Genomic DNA, 24,659 nt, shown 5'->3' on the forward strand with positions numbered 1-24,659 from the left:
ACGCAGCGTTCGGTTTCGTCAGCCAAGCGCTGGCTCATTGTTATTTCTCGTCCCCATCTGTGTAGTTCTAAAGTTAGTCACTTGGGGTGTCAGGGTCTGATCTCCTCCCCAATATTAACTGGAGATGCTGGAGTTTCGGAAAGATTCAACTCTTCTCGCTCCAAGTCAAATTTGGGGGCTTTACATGCCAAACCAACGATGGGCATCTGGCACGCCCCAGCGGAGGATTGAGGATTAATTTGGACCACCTGGGGATCTTTTGACTATACTGAAAGCTTGGTTACACGGCGCCTCCTCTGCAATAAGCCTCCGTCAGATTGCGGGCACCTCGGCCGGGATTCGAACCCGCCACATGGGATCCGTAGGCCACCACCCTCGCCTCGGAGCCACCGAGGTGGCTACCCTTCTCGCCCTGTCAGTCACTATAACAGCGAGACACAGGAGTGTCACTTTCCATAACATTTTTCTTTTGTGTGTGGGTGGGGGGGGTGGGGGGGTAGTATGAATATTAATGCATAGTAGAACACTTGGAATTGTGCATGTTAACAATAAAGACATATCAAATACCATAGCTAGATGAATAATTGCTCCAAAGTACAACACAAATGTGCTCCATCCGCTTACTTTGGTGCTTTATTTAGAAAAGCGATCATCGCCGCAGTCAGGTCTTCCTGCGCCTTCGCAGCACGTTCTTGTTGCTTCAAAACACGTTCTTGCGCTTGCAACACAAGTTCTTTCTGAAGGAGCTCCCGCTCCCGGAGCTCGAATTCCTTTGCTCGAGCGGCTTCAAAGCTCAAACGGAGGAGCTTCTGCTCCTCAATTGCTGCCCTAATGAGGGCAGTATTAGGGTGCTGAGCCCTTTTTTTTGGAGGCGCCCTCGCTGGCACGGACACGCCGTTGCTGGCAGAGGTGCTTGCAGCGCAGCTGGTGCTCGCGGTGCTCGCCCTCCTTGAGCTTGCGGCCAAGCTTTCACCTCTGTGCCCGCTCAAATCTGGAGCCTCGAAGCCGACTCCAGCGGCTCCGACATCATGTGAGTCGTCTCCCACGTCCATAGGTGGCTCCTCGAACACCTCGCCATCCTCTGCACCTCCATCCTGCAAGCCTGCAAGCAACTGAGAAAATTTCCATACAATCAGATATTCATATTAAACCGCAATTCAGGTATTATAATCCATCTCACAACAACTTGGCAAACTTTGGAAGCTACACCCTCGTGATTCCACAAGTGCATCGGTGTGAGGCATGTTGCATCATTGAACAGATGTACCATCACTTTCGGACGCACGGGCATGAGGAATCTGCTGTCATCTTTGGCTTCTTCAACTCCTTCCTTAACTATATTCAATGAACTGACACCCATCCACCAACTGCTCGCTGAAGAACTACCTGGCCACCACCTTTGGTCAGAAGTCTACCAATTACACCACTGGTTTTGCCTATATTCTGTTTCACGATAACTTGGCAAACTGTGGAGGCTACGGCTCCTGCGACCCAAAAACAGCGTTGGAGCGAGGCATGTGACTCTATGTCACGGGAGCGTTTGTGTCACTGCTCCAAAATCAAGACCTGGAGGAACTGGCTGTCATCTGCTGATCAAAGGTCGTCTGCTGTGAAACCAACCAACTTCAGATGAACATTCACCGGCGCAACATTGCCATCCGCTAGAGTAGTGAGCTCTTTGGAAACAGTTTATGAGACAACCATACGTTCAATTTACTAGCGAATCTGTGGTGGGTGCTAATGCCACGGCACAGTGCAATGTTTGAGCGGAAGTGGTGGATTACACGGCTGCAATCGTTCACATATCATTCAAAAGCCATATTGTTCCTGGGAAAGGGTTGATCCGTATTAAGTATCATTGGAAAAAAAAGTAACATGTCTACATCTTCCGTGTCATGTAGTGTGGCGGACAGAAGGGTCTCACTGCAACACTACTAACAGTAAAAGAAGCCTAGAACAACTTTTTGTCACGGACAATGCTGTTGTTGTGGTGGTAACGAGGCTTAGCTCCGTGGCCTCGATTATGGAGTGTTGTCACGTGCCTTGCTCAGACACTCTTATTGGGTCGCGGAAGCTGCAGCCTCCACAGTTCGCCAAGTTATCGTGAAACGAAGCATAGAGCTGCTCTATACAGCAGCCTTAGCTCCCCAAAGTAACAACACGAGGACTAACTTACCCGACAAGTGAGAGACCTGCAGTCGCCTGCTCCACTTTCGGTATCGTCACCATTGCATTGCCGATGGCCCGTCTAGGAACCTCCAACGAGGGCACATAAAGGACAGTAGCCATTCTTCGGAAGTGCTAGTGTAGCCTTTGAGGTATTTCCTCTTCTATTTGATGAAGGACGAGTCCCAGTTCATGCAGAATCGCTGGATCTCTGACAGGTAGGTCGGAAGCAGACGACTTGTTTTTCGTATAAGAGCTTGCCGATCTGTCTGTAAACACGAGTTGGTGTATGTAGGAACCGTTGAATATCTAATAATACAGAAACCTTGTTATGAAAGATTGATATCACCAGCCGACCTGCACTACTGCAGGCGTTGCACGGTCCAGGCAGCTCTCTACGACCAGGCTGCTGTTGTTGAGCGGCAGCGACCCCATGAACCTGTGGATGGCGAAGTAGTAGGCCCAGGTCTGCTTCCCGGATCCCGTGGTGGTGCCTTCCCGTGCATGTTTCCTAAAAATTAAGGCAGCTGTAAGTGTCACATTCATGTAGTTCCGTAAATGTACATGCAACACTCACAACACCTAATAAACAAAAATCGCTTTGCAAACCACCTTCAGATTGAAGATTGGCGCACACATGATGCTACCTGTTTTACGTGGCTTGCATGTGACGTCATGGCATTGTGCAGGTGGCCAGTTCTACTTATTATTGCTCAAAAAAACAACCTCAGTGGGGTGGAACATATGCTGCAGAAGGGACACATATACCAGCTGCCACAACAGCAAGTGGTATGATGTCAGTGATAACCATGTATATAGTGCCAGCACATAAAAATCAGCATGTTTTACTTTCTAATCGTATCGCAATGTCAGCTTAGACCTTCTGTGGCATTGCCTGTTATTGCTTACAACATACAAATACATATAAAATAGTTGAAGTCGAAGGGATTGATGGCTGTTTGAAGGAAACTCAAAAATCTGTTTCTGAACGTGTCGGACTAAGACTCTACAAAGGGGGTCGAAGCAAGCGCTTTAAGGGCATACGGATCCCACTGCTTCTGGGTGGAGTTTTGACGGCAACCTCTGGGCTGTGTGAAGCGCCTCAACGAGGAGGGGTAAAACCAAAACAAGCCACAACAAGAGTTGTCATCACTAAACCCGACTCTGAAAAATGCGGTACTCGGTGTCTTCACTGCTGTCGACGCTGAGAGCACTGCTGATATCTGTCGAGTCCGACTGTTGCGCCAATCAGACACCTTCGGGTCGCCGTGGGAAGGAATTTAATGTTTTTAATTTCTGACTGTTTACTCAAGTTTCTTCAGTGAATTTTTTTGTACCCTTGATGCACGTTCACCGACACCTTTATGCAAAATTGTAGCTTGATACGTTTAGAAACCGATTTATGCCGTCCCTTCAAAAAGTCATCGATCCCTTTGACTCGCCCTGTAGATTTAAACGGATTTTGCTCCTAGGTGAGTTTAGCTCTTCAGTACCGATGTCTTATGTGGTTTGAGCCTCGGAGATCATGAAACATGGCAAGTCAGCTGTGAAGCTTTGAACATTGCTGCAGGCGAAGACGGCTACTCAAAACGCGTACGAGCTACGCAAAGGAGCGGTGGCCGAACACGGCACGCGAGACAAACACTGCAGGTAGGCGAGCCCTGTCTTTGCGCGCCGCGCAAATTGAACGGTCGTCCCTATCGGCACTGTTTGGCGTGTGTGTGTTCGTAGGATTAGCAGGTTACACCAAACGTGTGAAGTTTTCCTTACCGATAAGTGCTGCACAGATTCTCGATCTTGTTGTGGACTTGGTCCCTCGTCGTTCGAAAGCCCAGGGCTCCCAACGCTTCCGCGATCTCGGCGTAAACGGCACCGTTCCTCTTGGCGCGACGGAGGTCCTCCAGCCGATCCTCCCAAAGCCGAATCAGCGCCCAGGTCGCGTCGACGCTCCAATGGACGCGCGGCGACCCCTTCCTACTCGTCGACGCTCCTCCGTCGTTCGACATATCGCACGACGCGAGAGATATAGAAATATATATACAAAACAAAGATTAAATATATACAGTACAGTTAGTAATACACTATTAAAGGATGATAAAATATAAAGTAGAGAAATAAAAGCTAGATAACTATGGTTCTAAGAAAAATCGAAAGGGGGAAAACCGAAGTGCCGAAGCGAACGATGCGAGCAGGCGAGCAGCGGGACGACTACGCCTACTAGATAGCTGGGGCCATGGGTACAAAAAACTATTAGTAGAGCGAGGTCTGTACAGATTATACGTCAAACACGCTCTTTTTTAATAATAAAATTACAAAAATATTTATTTTAGAAATCAGTACGATCTTTATTTTCAATCCGCGTCTCTAGTGTAGACCGCTGCTGACGAGAGTAGGCCTTTAGCAGCCGTAAAGGAGTTGTGGGAACTCAGGTTCCCGAAAAGGACCTTTACGCTAAATGTCATTTGAGTTGCCGTGTGGCACTGCCTAAATGACATTTACACTAAAGGTCCTTTGGCGTAAAGGTCCTTTTAGGTGCCCGTCTGGCAGGGGTATAAGAGTCTTTTCCCAAAGACCCCCCCGCAGCCCCATCTACGGGTTGCCGCCGGCGATCGGGCGCGTCCGGCTTTCGTCGCTGGCCGGAGGTTCGGGGTCTGCGTCACGCAGACCCCGAACCTCCGTCCGTAGTAAGGCCATGGCACCCGCCTGTAGCTCGGCGTCGCGTTTTTGCTCGTGTCGGAGGCGTGCGTTTTCGTCCCTGAGGGCGGCGACCTCGTCAGTCAGGAACGAAATTCCCTCCATAGCATCGAGGAGCAGGCTCCGCAGGGACTCGACGCCGGCTCCAAGGTCAACGGGAGGAGAGGAGGCGGGTGGCCCTGCGGGAAGTTGTCGAGCCGGAGAGAGGGCCCGAAGGGTACGGGCAAAGTCCGCAGCGTCGCTGTCGTGATTGCCGACGACGCCATCGCTGTTAGGCCTCGCAGCACCGCCGACAATCGCACAGCTCTCACAGAGAAAGGAGCTTACCCCAGACTGAAGAAAGGTGTCGACGTTGTCCGGCCAGCATACACACTTTGTGTGCGCACGAAGTTTGCAATCTGAACATCGAAGAAACTTTTGTCTTCCGTAGAAGACACGGAAGCAGATAGTGCATGCGTCCGTACTAGGCGGCATCTCTTAATAATAATAATAATAATAATAATAACTTTATTTTTCCATCAACGGATGAAAAGGGACTGAAAAAAAAGCTTTATGAATAAATTGAACGGGGCCTAACAAAGCACTCAAAACAAACAAAGAAAACAAGATGAGCTTCGCCGAAGCAAACAGACATATTTACACAAAGCTAATTTTACACATAAAATTTACGAATTTCTCTTGTGGTGAGTTAATCCAAGTGCAAGTAGCCATTTAAGCTGTTCAGTAAGTGTGGTAACGTATCTTTTAGTATATTCAAGATCGCAACTAGTTCAATGAGTGTCCATATCTCAGCATTCAGCATGTCAGGTGGAATACGCTATAACATTTCTGGTCAGGGTGGCAAGATTTGCCAAAAATTTAAAGTCTAGTTTTTGTTATTTCTTTAAACCAGCGGCTAAGCTTTAATTTAAGAAGTTATAGGCACTTATAGTAGCATATTTATTAAAGAAACCAGCAGTTCGGGAGTCGTATGGAGCGTTGCAGATAATTCCTATAATCATCTTTTGCAGACGGTATATCTTTTCTAAGTTTCCAGCCAAAGTCGTACTTTAAATGACGGGGCAATAACTTAAGTAAGAAAAAAAGAGGGAACTGTAAATAACTAATTTGGCAGAGGTTGGAAAAAAAAGAGCTGTTTCGTTTTCATTTTATTTCATTTATTATGGCTCTCAGGGCCCGACGGCATTATAGAGAGGAGTGGGGCACAGTAAATAAAACAAAACAAATAATAATGAAAAGGCAAAAACTGCACAAAATAACTACTAAACATCATTTAACAGGTTTGTAATGGCACAATACGTGGAATAAAACAAATATCAATGAAAAGGCAAACAATACACCAACTTTCTACTAAACATCATGTAACAGGTTAGTAACAGCAATCTTAAATTTATCTGAGGCAGTGATTGGGACAATGGGTGCGGGAGGGCGGTTCCAGTCAACCGAGGTTTGAGGCAATAAAGAGGAATTAAAGGTAGATGTGCTGCAATGAGGTATTCCAAATTTAATTGATGATCGCTGCGTGAGGAAATGTAAAATGGTTCAGAAAATAGTGCTTGGTGGAGAGTAGGGTTAGAGTGATAAATCTTACGGAACAGGCATAGGCATCTTTCGACGAAGTGAAAGAGTGAGCAAGGATAAAGACGCTTTCATTAAAGTGGTGCTAGCTGTGCGGTGATAGTTAGAAAGTATAAAACGAGCGGAGCGGTTTTTAATGAATTCTACGGCAGATGGAGAGTGATACCAGGATTCCAGATTGAGGCGGTATATTCAAGTTTAGGGCGAATTAAGGTATTATAACTGAGAAGCTTTATTGAAAGAGGGGCAAGAAAACAGTTTCTTTTGATGTATCCTAATAATTGATTAGCGTTTTTTGTGACATAGTCGACATAAATATTCCAGGACAGATCATTTCAAATGTAAACACCGAGGTATTTGTAGGAGGAGACAGGAAGGAGGGTACAGTTATTGATGAAGTAGGAAGGGCAAATGTTAATTTGACGAGAGACACACATGGATTTACATTTACAGAAATTAAGTTCCATAAGCCAGTAGTTGCACCATTGGGTTACATTGTTAATACAGGTTTAAAGAGCAGATATGTCAGAGTCGTTAAGGATTTCTTTGTAAATAACACAGTCGTCAGCAAAAAAGGCTAATAGAAGAGGAGACACGGATAGGGAGATCATTAATATATATAAGAAATAATACTGGACCGAGTACAGAACCTTGTGGACCACCGGAGCTGACAGGCGTGTATGAAGAATTAGTTCCGTTGGCGTTGACAAACTGTAGACGGTTAGTCAGAAAGGCGTCTATCCAAGGGAGAAGATACGGACACATGTTAAGGCTACTAAGTTTATGGACAAGAAGGGCGTAAGAAACTTTGTCAAAAGCTTTGGACAAAAATTAAGGAATGTGCAGTCAGTTCTGAAACCCTGGTCAAGTGTGACATAGAGGTTATGAGTAAAGGTAGGAAGTTGGGTTTCGCATGAGTAAAATTTCCAAAAACCATGATGTGATGTGTTAAAGAAAAGAGTTAGAATCCAGAAAGTATGCAAGTTTAGAGTAAATTACGTGTTCGATTTTGCATTTGTATGCTGCTTATGGAGATGGGACGGTAGTTAGATGGATTTTGTTTATAGCCACCTTTGTGCACAGGAACCACATTCCCCACCTTCCAATCCGATGGCAAGACACCATGTAGAAGTGACTGAGAAAAAATCTTGGACAGGATAAGCCTGGAATACATTTGAGTGTTTTTCAAAAATTGTGCGTTAATGTTATCAGCATCTACCGCAGAAGATATTTTTAGGTTATCAATAATCTTAGCAATTCCTTCACTATCTACAACAACAGGATACATAGGCAAGAAATCACAGGTGGTAAATATAGGGATACAAGAACTAACTGGAATAGGGAAAGATTTAGTAAACACTTCATTTAAAATAAAAGAACACCGATAATTGGATGATTCACCTCCGTCAGCATCTCTAAGCGTTATATTATAAGAGAAAGAGGGATTAATAACCTTCCAAAATTGACGCGGGTTATTTAACAACAAGAAAGCTAACGTATTATTAAAATAAGGGGATTTTGCATCTCGAAGTGCTTTTTTTATACACACCAGCTGCAGTACGGTACGCCGACCATCGCTGTTCATTGTCTGATAGCTTTGCAGCACGAAATATTTTTTTTTCTTGTTTGCTAGCCTTTTTAAAAACACGTTATACCAAGGCTATTCGGGAAAGGACGACATCATGCGAATTGCCACGTGCGCTTTCATGAGGTACGTAACTTGTTCTTTAAATAAACATCAGTTATTCTCAGCTGAGCGCTCATCAAGACATCTTGTAGTAATCCAAAGACACGGGACAGTTTCAAAATTACGTACTCAAAATGATAATCAAAGGACATATTTAAAAAAATGCGCCTAATGTCTTGAAGGTACTAACAATGTTAATAGGTGCCATGTTTAAGACAAGGCTGTATGTAATTCACAAAGTTATTTTTTGTACGAAAGACAATAGCTTGGGTTTTGTTTATGTTTTTTTAAAGACTTTGTATGTGCCTAGGTTTCTAGTTTAGATAGGGTTTGAATTGCTAGTGCTATCAGTAAGTTTGGCTCGCTAGCAGAAACAAATATATTAGTGTCGTCGGTATAAATAACTTGTTTGCTTCTTTTATAAATGTTTTCTATATCATCGACATATATATTAATTAGGAAAGGGCTCAGGATGTTTTCTTGTGGGACACCTAATGTAATAACCCTAGTTGAAGAGGAACAGTCGTTTAAGAGTACTTACTGTTGCTGGAGTTTTCGTATTTGTTTATTTAAGAATACTGTCAAATCCACGAGCAATTTTAACAAGACTGCACATACACATACCAACAAACTACTTCGATCTTGCGTAGAACATCAAAATAAGATAATTCACATGAATATGCGTATGTGTAGTACTGATTGGACAGGAAAAGTAAGACATAATAAATATTATACTATTACACAAACACACACGGATAACAAAATTCGCGTAACCAAGACACCCTAAATTATTAATCGCAATGTAAGAGATTATCTACCTGATTTATAAACGGTGGTGGTTTAGTAATAGTGTCATCGAGTTGGTTCCATTCTCTGATGGCTAATGGGAACAAAGAATAGCGGAAACAGTAATTTTTTAAGGAATTTTCGGATATTTTGCTGTGCTTGTGCCTAATCTGCCTGGTATCAGAAAATGATACATACCTAGACCTGATAATTTTAAAATAATCTTGAAGAAAAAGGTAGCTAGGTGAACTTAAGCCTGAGTTGTTTAGCTTTTTTAGCGTTAAGAGACCAGCTTTTTTTAGAAGTTCGCTCGAAGCGTCCGTGCGCCTGTATGTATTGAAGATACATTTTAAGGCATCACGCTGTATATTTTCAAGTTTAGTTATGAGAATTTTAGTATGAGGAAACCAGACAATGTTAGCATATTCGAGTGTAGGTTTAACAAGAATGGCGTAAGCTAGAAGTTTTGTGGCTGTGGGTGCTTGTTTGAGTGTTCTCTTTAAGTACAACCAGGTAGCACGCCAGAGAAACACCCAATTTGAGCGAAAGTGTGGCAAATGTTAGGGCCCAACTTTGGCCGTGTTTTGCTCCATGGCGCTTGTCAGTGCCGAACTACCTTGCCTAACTATAGCCCTAGTTGGGCGATGCTAGGGAACGCCAAAGTTTGGCTTTCCTCTAGTCTGCCACAGGAGTGCCGAAGTAAGTGCCATACTTGAGCCATAACTTCCGAAATAACACTTAATTAGGGTATTTCGGACATGCCAAAGTTCAGCTTTTCTCTGGTCCGCAATAGTTGAGACAAAAGTAAGTGCCAGACTTGAGCCAGAGCTGTCGAAGTAAATCCTAATTTGGGGTTTCGGGGCATGCCGAAGTTTGGCTCTTTGGCTAGCCACTGGAGTGCCAAATAAGTGCCAAAAGTGCCAAAGAAAGCCCAGCGGCCTGCCGAAGTTTGGCATTCCCTTGGTGTGGCACAAAAGTGATATATCACGTGCTCCAAAACTAAATTAAATTAGATAAGCATTGGAAACACGATGGTCAGATCTCATCATTTCCGTTTTTAGGCAGCACGGAGATGCTTGGCAGTGTCGTGCCAGTACCGCCCAAAAGTTGGTTCTAATATCGCTCAAATGTCCACTTTTACACCACCGTTTGATATCCAGCAGGTAGTGCCGTGCAGTCGTTTTGCCCCGGCCCAGTGTTCGCGCAATATCTAGCGAATAGTCTGCGATGCGTCTGCTCCGTATTGACTGGACGTCGTGAAAATCTACGTTGTTCGGACGTTGCATATAATTTGTTGCATATCAATCACATACACCGAAGAACACACCTTTTTTCGATTGCTCCCAGAAGTTTATTAAGCCCTTATCGTTACACACACCTTATTGTCGACGTATATGCATAGGTCATACTTCGCTGTAAAACGAAAAGCAAATAATAAAATAAAAGCAAACTGTCTTCATGCCAAGCAAAACGTATAAATTAAACGACAAAAACATCGGAGATTAACTTTTTTATTGAGGCCCTCAGTGCCCGAAGATATTACAGAGGGGAGTGGACCAAAGTAGCTCGTATATATTATGAAATTAGGCAGTTTAACAGAAAAAAGAGCTTAAAAAAGTCTTAGAAAGCAGAATGTAATTATGATTAGCATTTTTAGACTCGGCGCTCTCGGTTAAGCCGGCGGGGTATCTGCGGTGAAAAATAAAGTTCGTATCGTATCGTATCGTATAAGTGTGGGAAGGCGATTCCAGTCCGGTGATGACTTAGGTATAAAATACTGACTAAAGGTTGTTGTACGACAATGAGGGACGCCTACTTTACTTTGGTGATCGACACGAGATGATACACAAGATGGTTGTGTTCATAGAGGCTGACGTAGTCTTGGGTTTTGATGATATATTTTGTGAAACAAACATAGTCGAGCAATATTTCTATGGAAGAAGAAATCTGGCAAGCCTAAGATTATTCACATTGTTGACACTCTAGAAGTGCGGTGACAGTTGAGAGGCAAGCAAAACTACTATCACAAGCATGCTTGCAGTGTACTTACTAATAAAAGAACGATATCATGTAATCGTTGATAGATGCATAATTCGACTCGGGCAGCCCAAGAACACAGTCGAGAAAGAAGGTTGAGCACATTCTACTGACGTCTCGTCGTCGGCGAAGAGCAGTTTTTGTCGAAGCGTGATTAACAAACACAGCAAAAGGATTCCACGAACTCCAGCGAAAAAAAAAATGGTCATGACTTAAAAAATGGCATGGACGCATTCCGGTCGTTTACAACCAAAAAGCACGGCCGCGTCTGCAACGCACGAAACCAACAGAACACTGAAGAGCGCATTTCGCAAACGGGACTTACGTGACCCGCCTATTTCTATCGCTTACCAAACGGCAAAAACAACAGCCCCAGAGATTCCATCAGCACGAAAGGGAGAGTCACGTGACAAATTTTCGTCTAAGCGTCTTTGTACTACGCGACCTACGGCGAGAGGCTACGCGTTTTGCTCTCTCTCTGCATTTTCGACTCACTGTATTGTAAGGAAAGCGAAGACAACTTATAAAAAAAAAAAAAAAGTGGAGTACAGCCGAAGCTACAGGGGACAGAGTGTATCCCGACCTGTTCAAGAGAACGTAAAGAAGGAGCGGGGGATCCCCAACCCTCTCTCTCGTTCCTCCTTCCCTTCTTTTGAATAAGTTCACACAGGCTCTGTCTCCTGCAGCTTTGGGTGTACTGCACGGCTTTAGTGAGACGGATACCTTAATCACACGTTCGATATAAAGGTACCTTTACCATAGGTCCATGTCGTAAAGGGGAGATGGAGTTCGTATTCACACGGCGCACAAAGGTCCCTTTAGCTAAAGGAGGGTTTAGAATAAACGTTGCTCGCAGACGTCCCTTTAACGCTACAGGGAGTAGCCTCGGACATATGCATTCCAAATAAAAGTGCAGCATATATGTTTCTGCTTTGTTTATTGCATCGAAATAAAAAGAGTATTTCTGAGGCAAAGATTATAAAGTAAACATGAACCCAAACCTTATAGACGACGGTAGCGACAAATTTATACTTGCAACAGCGGGCAGCAGCGATGGCCCAAACGCAATGGCGGCTGTACGTGCTTTGAGTAATGAGTACACTCTACCTTGATTAGCGACGACGAGTCGTCCGCTTCGCCTGCCCAGGGCATTTTTGTGACCATGATTTCGTCTGGTACACCAGTGAATTTAGGTGCCAGCACCAGCGGCGCCGGTAAGGAAGGCACTAGAGTTCACTGGTCCGAGGGGGAAAAATGGTCGCTAATTCGCCTTTGGGAGGACCACATCGGCGAACTCCGGCGACAAAGGAGGGACGCCAGAGAGTACCAGACGATCCGCCTCGGTCTCGAGAGGCTCCCTATTGAGAAGACCCGGAGGCAGAAGCAAAGTAGCAGAGCACTCTCGGAAAACGCGGAGAGTTGTCGATCACGTTTCGCACCTTGTCTACATTTAAATTAAATTAAAGTCACTGGATCTGGGAAAGTAGCGCCAAGACACAAACAAATACCAGCATACAGACGACATAACCTTTCACAGTGATTGGCTTTTCGCTGTCGGTTGCCATGGTGATCGCCATTTCGGCCCCATTCAGAGCTTCGAAGCTTCGAAGGGGTTGTCAAAACCAGTCGCACCAAGATCGCTATGGAGCATCATCGTACTGAAAGCGTTCCTCGGTCAATATCAGCGTCCTTGGCACTGTGCATGCAATAAAGTTATCACTCACGCTTATGTCGCCAAATTTCTTACAGTTATGTTCCTCTTATTGAGTGTTTCATGACAGTAAAATTATTTTTCAATGCTTCGAAGCACTGACGTTGCATGTGATGGCGTTCTCCTTCTTTTCCTTGTCGTCGTCTGTCAATACCTCAGTCTTGGGTTTTTCACTAATATGTTTGACATATACACCAGCTCACTTGTGCCCTCACATTCTGCTCATTAGTACGAAGGTGTACTGCATCACACGCGGCGTCGGTGCTTGAGGGCAATCAAAAATAATTTTACTCTCTTCGAACGCGCAAGAAGAGCGTCATACTTGTAAGAGAGCTAAGAAAATAAGTATGAGTGATAAGTTTATTGAATGCACAGTGAAAAATACGCTCATACTGGCCGAGGAACGCTTTCAGTACGACGATGCTTCATAGCGATCTTGGTGCGACTGGTATTAACGACCCTTTCAAAGCTTCGAAGCTCTGAAAGGGTCCAAAATGGCGATGACAATGGCAACCGACAGCGATGAGTCAATCACCTTGAGAGGTTTTGTCGTCCGTATGTTGGCATTTGTTTATGTCCGGCTAGCAGGTGGCAAGGCAATGGCGTTACTTTCCCAGATCCAGTGAGTTTGGATTAGATAACAGGGCGGGAAATTTGGTCACACAAGCGAGATATTCTAAATAAAAGCTGATTTCTTACTTGCACCATACAATAAAATCAATAAATCAATTATTAATTTGTCTCAAAACGACATATTCCAGTATTAATAAAGTATACGTGTCTCAAACGTGTTTAGACCAAAAATAATATATTGGTAAAACATATAAAATAGCGCAAACAAGACATGGACAAGAAGTATACAGGACAGGCTCCTGCCCTGTATACTTCTTGTCCTTGTCATTTTTCGCGCTATTTCATATGTTTTACTAAGATGAACCAACTAGCCCAACAACGTACCCTACTAAATTAGATATTGCTCGTTCGCCCCTCGGTTTAGCCTGGCTATCCCCGGTATAATAAACATCAGCCTTAAACCATCCATTTATTTGCCGTGTAATCCCGAACGCTTTTTGATACATGTACCTTTATCTAATACCCCTGTCAGACGGGCGTCTTGGAGGCCTCTGGAGTAGATGTCCTTTAACTCAAACGCAATTATGCGGTGTCAGACGTGCAAGTCAAATGTCATTCGGCCTAAATGACATTTACGATCAAGGGAGTTACAACAAGTCCGTTAGCTCCTCAACTGCCTACACTCGTCGACAGCAATCACGGATGACTACGAAAATAATAAAAGAAAATATACTCTTATTTAGAAATTCATCAGTTAAAATAAATTTAAAACACATTTATGGAGCTCTCTGCTTACTTTAGAGGGACTTTGGCGTCCTTATATATATATATATATATATATATATATATATATATATGTGTGTGTGTGTGTGTGTGTGTGGTGTGTATACTCGCGGGCACAGCAATCACGTCCTCTGTTCCTTCCTGTTCGAACCCATACCTGCTCATCACTGTGCTCTCCGTTCTCCTTATCTCTTCACTCTTGATCTTGTTTTTGTGTTTTCCGCTCTCCTTCGCCTGTGGTCTTGTTTTTAAATTTAACTTTAATTTTACAGTGTTATTTTGTATTTCGTTTGGAGGGCCAGCATCTGGCCCTCCAAGCGATCGGTTTCACTTTTGATCGATGACACTGCTGCTCAAATGGCAGCCAAGGAGCTTTGCTGCCGCGCGTGCATACAAAAAAGAACAGCAACCTGAGTCTCTGGCGGTTCCGAAGGCTCCGATATCGACACTATCGAAATCGGTGGGGTAAGCAGAGCATACCGAGGAGACGAGGAACCAGACAGAGAACGAACTTGCAAGCCGAGGAACAATGGAGAGTTTTCGCGCGGGATCATCATTGTTGCCTTTAGAGCGGCTCGCACCAGCTCGTACCAAGTAAAGTTGCTTCGCTAGCAAAAAAAGAACACGTGTAATCGTTAAAAAAAATTCATATAAGCACAACCCAAAATATTGTTTCCAAAAATAAATGGCAATATGTCAGCAATTTTTTTTTTTTTTGTATCGAGCAATTCATTTTGCTAAATGGGTGACCGTTTTCTCTAACAAAGCGAAAACTACAATTGCAATAAACATATCTTAAATGGCATTCGCGATGTTCTACGACACGTCTAACACCCGAAAGCTGGAATGACCTTTGGGAATTTTGGAAGTCTTTGGCCTAAGTGGCATTTGAGTTTACCGTCTGAACAGCGGTATTAAGCGCCGTTCACACTCTTGCGACCGAGTAAGACCGAGAGAGACCAGGCCGGTTTTTAAGCCTTTTGCGACTTCTTAGGACTGAATTCGATGCTGCCGAGCTGGTCCTAAGAGATCGCAAGAGGCTTAAAAACCGGTCTGGTCTCTCTCGGTCTTACTCGGTCGCAAGAGTGTGAACGGGCTTTTAGGGACCTAAGCTACAGATCCTTTAGGCAGCCCGTGTGACTTTTCAGCGGCAGTCTTGAACGAAGCGATTTACAGCGCGCATCCCTGGTTTTGAGAGTGTATGTCACTGTTGCCCGACTGCGCTGGGCTGTTGTTTTTCTTGTCAGGGGCCTGTGGCAGCCTCCGTAGGCCCAATTACGGAAGCTGGTGGCGGATAAATGGCCGCGTTTCCTTTTTTATTTTTTCGTTTTATGTCGAATAAAATATCTCGAGGTTTTTACGAAGGCATTGTACTATTTTTGGGAATACAAAGAAACAACCGAAAGCTATTTTTGTTGAGTCCGTGCGCGACAGAACAAATTCAACTTAGATGTTTGTTTTATTTTAAATTCATGTTTTTTTGTTTTTTGTTGTTTTTTAAGGCAAAATACGAATCTACACAAATCTTAACTGCCGAAACTATTTGACCAAACAGGAGAGCCAAACTGCATGGGTAGTCCCCGCTCACGTGGCATAAAAAAAGTCTCGTCGATCGAACAACATATATTGCACGCACACCATGCTGCCGCGTTATCCGAACAGGATTTGAAGAAGGTCTCAAATAACACAGCATATCCAATTTACGGTGTCCCCTGTAGTAGTTATTCATGACGATCGCATGGAATCCGGTTTGTTTTAGGGCACGTTTGGAAGAGAGCTGCTTTTTCGCACAGCACCAAACCAAATGAACGAACGTGTCTATTCCATCCCCAAATCTAGGACCCCATCAGCTATTTTTCCCGGAAACCCGGAGCACAGCCGGGAAGGCTTTTCGGAGATCATCTCAACAGAAACATTCCTCGAAGATTGAACGGCCCGTGTCGCGAGCTGTTTGACGTTCGCTCTCTTCGTTATTTTCCTCCAAAGGCCGAACAGGCTACGATCCCTGGTATTCCCTGGCTTTCACAGTGGAAGATAACACAAAAGGGGTAAGCATCCTGAACAGGCAAAAAAAGAAAAAAATCTTTCAAGAAAAGCGGGCGAACTCCGAATCTTTGAATACACAATGCAAGTTGGGAGTCGCGCTCACCGGGTTTTCACAGCTTAGGCGGGTAGCAGAAATTTCTGGATGACAGGGGTCGCGCACGTCGCGAAATGGTGGCGGCCAGAGAGCGCTTTTTGCAAAGGTCTATAGGTAGCGTTTCGTAGTTGGGGGGGGGGGGGGAGGCTTAGGGGAAAGGAGAATGAAAGATTGTGGAGAAAGCTTCATATTAACTAAAAAATCGTCGCCGCCAGGATTTCATATTTGTTCCCCCAAGTGTGAAGCGGGAGCGGCACCACAGATCCCCGTTCGCTTCCGCTTTCCGTTGTCGATAGTCCTTGAACGTTCTCAGCCACAATGCAGGACACGCACACAGCTACAACTGTTTTGCAAAGCGCTGCCTAATAATGGCGTCTGTTGAGGAGACGTGCGCATATCAGTCTCGTGCAGCGCTTGCTCGGTGGCAGCAGTTTCTGTAACGTCGAACCATTCTCACGGCGCGTCCCCATACTGGTCTGTGTACCTACGCGCGAGAACAACAATGCGGCGCAATTGGCGTTTAAGCGTGTTCCAGCCGCGGCAAAACATTCAGCCATCCTTGGGCCTGGAGAAATCAAGAGACACCCACAATAATATCAAAAGTTGCGAGGTGAATAAAACTTGATTTCTAATTAATTAAGTTGCAGACCACTCGCGTAGTCATTAGCCAAACTGCAAGGCAGTAAGCTTAGTTATGGCACTTGTTTGGCGACCGGGGCCCCAAAGATGCCAGATGAGAGCCGAAGTACCTGGGAGTAGGCCTAACTCTGGCGCTTCTTTGGCGATTTTGGCCCAAAGAGGACAGGTAATAGCCGGGCTACCAGGGAGCGAAGCCTATAACTTTTGCACCTCTTTGGCTAATTAGGGCCACAATACCGTGACTCTTGCCGAAAAAAGGTCGAATTCGTCTCTAGTCTGGCTCCTTAGGGTTTTTTAAGGCCCAAAACTCCCAAATTTCTGACAAATGCCCAGGGCTCTGTGCTGCCTGGGCATTAGTTCTTTAAAGCTTTTTAAGCTACATAGTTAACATGAGTATCCCATGAAAAGTCTGAGGCGATCATTGAGCCTAAATATTTACATTGACTAACCTGTGAAAGTGCTGCATCATTGAAACCGTAAAAAAATTCAGATCTTTTTTTTAGGTAGGTGTTAAGAAGCGTTAGTTTGCTGCAAAAATCATAATATTTATGTTTCTACAAGAAAGTATTGTTATTTAAGCTATGAAAAGCCTTGTTAAAATCTACAAGAACACTTAGTAGTTTTTCGTGTTTTTTTTATTTTCAAATTGGTGCAAGATATGTTCTTCTACGGCGAAAAGTGCAGATTTTGTTGAAAGATGTTTTCTGAACACGAAACGAGCGGCGTTGAGTAAGCTATGTTTTTAAGAAAATAATTGGTTAAGCGGCGCAGTAGTATTTATTTATTTTTTTATTTTGTCCGTCAGGTCCCCAAGGCATTACAGAAAGGAATACACAGAAGCACCTAAATAACAAACGCAGAGAAAGATAGGCAGGTGATTAGAAAACAAACAAACATTCATATACGTACACAAAACTATTTAGGGGCAGGTAAACGTAACACGACCAGCTAATCTTAACACAAGACAAACTCACAAATGGCACCTTTGAATTCGGCGCTTTCGACTACGTCGCCGATAGGTGCGGGAAAGCGATTCCAATCGACAGACGTCGTGGGTACAAACGACTGATCAATACTTGATGAGTGACAAAGGGGATGCCGACTTTATTTCGATGTTCGACACGTGATGAGAGTTAATGTGGTTGTGTTGAGAAATGGTGACGTAATGAAGGGTTATAGTAATCGACTTCATTAAATAAGCAAAGCCGGAATGCGCTTCTGCAGAGCGAGAGATCAGGCAGCACTAAAATCATCTCTCAAAAACTTCGGACGAACTTTAGAAAGAAACGTAAGTGTCGAAATAGGACAATAGTTTTCTTATATCTATCGTTCCCTTTTTATGCAGTACTAATACTTTGGGCAATTGCATTTGTTTAGAAAAAGAACACTAGTCTCAATGGCATTATTAGAAACGTGCCTACTAGCACAGGTGCGGGAAGGTTTGTACATACTTCACCAGGCGAATTTTGAATTTTTCTGCGTCAGTAGGACCACAGTTTATTAATAGTCTAGTTGTGGCAATCACTTCCGATTCCGAAAAAAAAAAACTCGGTCTAAAAATTTATGTCACGTACACCAGCTCAGTTTCCCCTCTAAATTTATTCAGAAATGATGTCACGTGACTTCATGTCACGGTACTTATACACGAAGTCGGTTTCCTTGCGAAATTTAGCAGGAAAACTGACGCCACATGACCTCAACACCAATTTAATTCCACGCTAAATTTAGCGAGAAAACTGATTTGGGGCTTAGGTCATGTGGCGTAAGTTTTGCCGTTAAATTTAGCGGGGAAACTGAATGCGCAGGGCTGTATTATGCGACAACACAAACGTACAGACCAATTATGTTTCTTCTCTAAATTTAGTGGGGAACTGAACTAGTGCGGTGTCCCAGAATGCAACGCAAGCGGTTACAGACGTCGACGTCGACGCCGACGCCAACGCCGCTATGCGCGGAAACGGGCGCCTAAGAGCTGCGCACTAAAATATTCAATTAACATTGTTTTTATCAATGTATATGAATGGTTTCAGACTACTTGGATATGTAACACCCATATTAATCCTGAGTCCTGGTGCACACCCGTTTTCGACCGTTAGTGACGTGTGAATAAAATAATTTATTATTACTTATTGTTTTCGATCAGATAAATAAGTAATGAATAACTCCAATATTTTGCCTCTGAAGTCTGTAATTATTGATATTATTCTAATCAACGGTGCTATTAACTGGATGAAAGGCTTTTCTTATACCAAGGAAGACAACTGCGGCAATCTTATTGTCGTAGAGAGCCTTATTAAGAAGCTGAGTCAGTATAAGTACCGCGGAGGAAGTTGACCTATTAGACCGAAATCCGTTTTGAATATGGCGAATAATGCTGTACTTAATTGAACATTCGGGAACGTGATTTCCAATTATTTCTAAAAAAACATTTAATTACATTTAATGATAATTACATTAGTTTCTCCTGCATTGGTGGCAGCGTTTACTATGTTCTTCTGAACGAAACAAAGCAAAAATGTTCTATATTTGTAGCATGTGTGTTGGCTAGCGTTATTTAATGCTTCTGTCCTTGATTCAACGTTTCTGGAACTTCTCTACCCGTAAGACCATGTAGGAATACCATAAATTGTTGGCGAATGTATTCAAAGCTGGAGTTTCGAAGCCATCAGTTCTACGAAGTGAAAAAAAGAAAACGCGAATTAAACTGTCATTTGGCGCGAAGCCAGAACAGCTCGCCGTTGGCTCCGAGTCGGCTGACACGTGTTCCAAGCTTTTTTTACTCACGAATGCTGCATTTTCTTAAGCAATTTCGTTATCAACATATATTTTAAGAGCAAGTGGTCAGCACGGACCTTACTCCAAAAACAAATTTGTACAGAAGTTTATTTGTTTGTTTTTCGGGTGTTATTAGGAAGATAAGCCGTACAGGCTGGCTAGAACTAGTTCAGTGTTTTGTTTAAATCCGGCGAAAAGGGTTGCCCGTGCGCATTCCCGGTTAAGGCTCAAAGCGGCCGCAATTTGTTTTTGTGTCAGTAAGTGGTGTCATCAAGTTCTCATTTTCTTCCTTTTCTCAAGACCTCGTCTTTCAGTCATTAAGAGAACGTCGTTCAACCTTTGACGACGTCACAAACCACGACTCAGAGATGGCCAGATATAATACTTTAAGAAAATGCGAAAGGGTGTTTACCTAAACTATTTTAAGACAAAAACATTCAATCCCTGCGACCGCAAAAAAAAAGTACGAAAAAACAAAACAAAAAAAGAGAGATGGCCTATGTTTTTAAACTTCCTTTTAATGCACTTCAGGACAAATTTCACAAATATATAATAGTAATAATAGACAAACCTACTGCATTGTCAGGTGGTATTTTTGGCTGAGTGAGGTGGTGAGGATGGTATTACGTTTAAACGTGTTCGTGAATCTCCACTGGTGATATCTATTGGATGTCTAGAAGCTAATCACAACCTGATAGAGTCATTGCAGCGTAGAACATACAATTAGAGCACACTTTCTTAATGTTGCAAAGCTTGAATTTTCCAAGGTTAAAAATGAAAAACTTTCAAACAAATCGGGTGAATGTACCTCGTTCATAAGGCACGTAATAGACAAAACGCATAAAATTATATGCCGGTTTCCTTACTTAGGCCGTGCAACAAGGTTGTGGACCTTTATTATTTAGACATCTAATGTCACATTTTGACGATAAATATAATTTGTCAGAAAGCCAACAGGGTTTCAGACATGGCTACTCTACAGTAACCAAGCTCCTTCTGCCTGGGGCTCTATACTCGTGAAACGCAAAGTTGGGGCCCAAATACACGAAGCGCATCGATTGGACTATAACAAAGATAACTTTGCGCTTTTGTCGCCGTACTCCAATCCAAACTTTCGGCTCCAATTTTTTATTTGATGAGTTTAGGGCCACACAGTGAATGACTTTGCGGAGGTTGCTCATAAAGGGGCGAGGGTGGGGGCAGAGGGGCGTAGTCTGAGATTTAGCGAAGACATTCGACTGCGTGTCGCAGCTGAAACAGGTATAGTAAATTAAGAAAGATGCTGGGAAACGAGAAACTACGTTTCAGGGTTACTATGGATGTCATTCACCAGCTCGCCTACGTTTTTTACCTTTTCGGCTAGATTCCTATTTAAGCAATTGTCACCAGTTTGTCGAAGTGGTTGGTGTTTGCTCCACAACTAAGTAGCGTTATTACTGACGTTCCCCAGGAATCGTTGCTGGGCCTCACCTTCCACTTTGGAACGAAGGTAGGAGGCAATTCATTTCCACATGTTTGCAAATGATTGGGATTTTTTTTCTTTAAAAAAAAAGAAAGGTCTTTTGCCACTAAAATTGTTTTCATTAAGTTTCTGTGCACAATTTCACCAACTAGCCCAACTACAAGTTCTTCTCAACGGTGTAAGGACTATATTATTCAACAACTCAAAATGCTTAACAATAAAAATAACCAGCAAAACTACCCCCTTAGTATTTAACTTCTGTATAGATTACGTTCCACTACACAGTGTAGCTGCATGGAACAGTCATATATCCTCGATCGTTGAGAAAGCGTCGGCAAACCTCTGATCACCAAAAAGACAACTGGAGCACCGCACATCCTCAACCAAGCTTGACATTTATACTGCATTAGTCGACCTATTTTAGAGTATGTGGGCGTTCCGCGGACCCCGCAAAAAAAAATAATAATAATAAAAAGGCGAATAATAAACAACTCAACGGAGTGTAAAAGAAGTCATGGCGTTCTATTTCTAACGGATATAGAAGATTGAGCTCCATCACGAGATTTTATCATCGATCTAAAATTGACCTGTCAATTCGTCGCGGGACTAATTGGCTCAAACTCTCATATACTATTGTTCATCACTCATCCCGTTAACACTTTAACAAATTCATACAATTGAATACCTTATAAAACACACATAAGACAAATATGGAAACACGTTTGTCGTACTGAACTGCCGTAACGAGTGCCTCAAAAATGATTTTTCATGCGAACCCTTAATGAAGGGAACAGTCTTGCCGCTAACATTACGAGCTCCTCGTCCCTTCGAGAATTCTCGAGAGCGCTTCTGTGTTACTTCTCAAGTTCATTTCTGACAGTTTAGTTTTTCTTGCTTATTTCATTTGTGTATTTTTTTAATTTCTTTTTGTGTATATTCCAGTTGTCCATGACCCTTCTGATTTAGAAGCCAAATGACAGCCGGCTGTACCTGTAACGACACTAACTATTTTCAACAAGGTAAGAATGTTTTTTTATTTGATGTAATTAGGTTCGATAAATAAAAACTGATATGAAAGCCAATATTTAAGAAAAACTGTAATCTAACCACTGAAGAAAGATAAGTAAACAGGCGAGCTGGTTGATGTTACAGATATTTGAAAAACAAACCGGAGACGACGGACCAAGAAGGGGACAAACAAAAAACGTCTCAAAACGCAGCTACTAAACCTTATTGACACAACCGTTTATATACCATCTCTTACACACACGTCTCCCAGAATTCGCACACGTCTTTGTGACCTTCGACCATAGTACAACGCGCTATGACGTCAATTCAAAGCAACGACCTCATCTCACACTCAACACAACAGATACGTCTCCGGGGATGTGCACCCGTCCTTGTAACCTTCAACCGCGGTAGTGATCTCCTCCCGCACACAACTATGGTACCTGCAAGAATTCAAAGCAAAGCAGCCTCCCCAAAGCGCACCCTCGTGCATCCGTTCACAGGTCCCACACTGCCGCCTGACGAGGCAACGAACATTCCCATCGCCACGCACGCACGCTACAACACCAAAAACTTTCGGGTCGCTCCACCTAGTCTTATAGTGTTATCGACGGTTGACTGATGCAATTTCCTACAGACGCAATACTAATTGTTTCCTTCAATGATTTTTGTTTCCATAGTTGCTTTCTTTGCTTAACACCACACTTTTCCCCTAATCACTCTGTAAACTTCTTTCGTGAAAAAAAAAAGCGATGAATTATTTGGCAGTTCTATTGATAAGAGTTTTCCGTTCAAGTAACGTACCATTGTTTTTGGAAAGTATGTGGAAAGAGAATCAATTTAACGCTTTACTTTTTTTTTAAATCCCGAGAACATTCGTGAAAATGATGTATCACTTGAATAGCGAGAGTGCACTGATGATGTCTCCCGCATGGGAGACGAAACGTCTACTCATTAATTGTTGACATCGTTATATAAGTCAGGGGTATTTGCTTTGTAAAGCAAGAGTAATCTTATTACTTTTGGAAGCACTAGAATTACTTGTAACCGCAGCTATTTTCCCTCCCCTTTCTAATGCCGTCACTTGTTCGTACTACTTTCCTGCTACAAATCATCGAACAAAGGACGGTCTGGTAAAATTGGTGAAGTAAGAGGAAAAGTAGTTTCAATTCGGTGATTCCAGTTCAATCTTACACAGTACAAAGACCCGTTTTCCAACCCGTGTATAACTTTGCCTTTTCGAAAATCTGAAGTAATCAGAAAAGTCACGGTTACTTTCTCACGTAACGACCACTTACTTTTCTTGTCAAGTAATCAAATAATATAATTGAATACTCTTTAACCGAGTGTAACTGTAATATAATCGGTTACTCTTTTCGAATGACGTCTACAAGGCTGGGTATAGTCAACAACAAAAATATTACCACTTTATATGGATTTTGCAGGTGAACTTGTGATGGGCATGCCCTAGACGCTATTTCACAAGAGCCTTCTGGTTCTTTGACGAATGACCTTGATTGGTATATGTTATTCGAGATGAGTGACACAGCTTGGTCAACATTTTTGTGAAGTATGTGCTGGTTTCGATATATTCTACCGGTCAATAATAAGCAAGACTTGTGTAATGATGGTTCGACCCGGGTTCCGAGGGAAACGGCATTCGCAGTAACCTGGCCGTTTTGTTTTTGTTTTGTTTCTCAGGCGAAGGCCCTTTCCACGTAGACCCTGCCCTGGCCACGGGTTTGTGGTGCATGTTTTTCTTTTAGCGGCGGTGGTCGTTAAGTGTGTGTGTGCTTCCTGCGGGGCCTATCCGATTTCGGCAGAGGAGCCGTGGCGGCGGGAACTGACAGTGGAGCGGTCTCCTACGCTATAAATACAAAACAAAAAAGGGAAAAGGTACCAAACGCCGCGTTTTTCTCCCTTCTACTGACGCGCCCCCAACTGGATACGAGAAGAAGAGAGGAACGAGACGTTTTTTTTTTTGTTGTTGTTTTTTTCTCATTCTCCACGCAGACGGGAAAAAAGTTTCGCCCTCCCGCTTCATCTTCTTTCGGTTTCGTTTTTCGAGCACGTCGCACGCGGTGTATAATAAACGTCGTTGTATTGATTGAGCTTCAACGGTAGCGAAGGACACGAATTTCATTCCATATCCCAGTCCAACCACGCATAATATCTCGGTTGCATTGACGTTTTTACCACTAATTTTGTCAAACGAGCAAACGAAACCGTTAGAAACAGCGAAGTTCCGGAGCGGTGCCAGCAGAGCTACGTACACTGGGCTAAGATGGCCGCCTCCGGATTACGGAACGATGTGCCAACGTTGACAGCGTTATGGAAACCGCGGAAACTGCGTCCAGGAAAGGCAGGTTTTGCTGCCGGGTGTCTGTGTGCCTTCTGTGCTGTGTTCGGTTCTGTTTTCCAATGCCGAGTGCCAATGGGCAATGAACGTGGTTTTGTATTTCTGCGTGTCGGAAACATAGCTGCTAAATCGCGATTGCAGTGTTCTACGTTGTGAACGTACACCGGGATTTTCAACAATGTGACTGTTTGTTTGCGTATCTGTGGTGTAACAGCAAGATGAGATGACGTAAACAATCGGGTACGGATGCCGCTGTTCAGG

The 24,659-nt window shown here is 43.4% G+C and overlaps 1 protein-coding gene across 1 annotated transcript; it reads right to left on the reverse strand.

Annotated features, from left to right (window-relative positions):
* Positions 1–620: 620 nt before the first annotated feature.
* Positions 621–4,860, reverse strand: LOC120840846. Its single transcript, XM_040211603.3, has 4 exons — positions 4,760–4,860; positions 3,937–4,161; positions 2,524–2,677; positions 621–1,112 (listed from the first exon to the last, which is right to left on the reverse strand). Exons 1-4 carry the CDS (start codon positions 4,858–4,860, stop codon positions 621–623), a joined length of 972 nt encoding a protein of 323 aa, XP_040067537.3.
* Between the last annotated feature and the right edge of the window lie 19,799 nt (positions 4,861–24,659).

This window comes from Ixodes scapularis, unplaced genomic scaffold (genome assembly GCF_016920785.2).
Source record: "Ixodes scapularis isolate PalLabHiFi unplaced genomic scaffold, ASM1692078v2 PGA_scaffold3__209_contigs__length_174095766, whole genome shotgun sequence".
NCBI lineage: Eukaryota > Metazoa > Arthropoda > Arachnida > Ixodida > Ixodidae > Ixodes > Ixodes scapularis.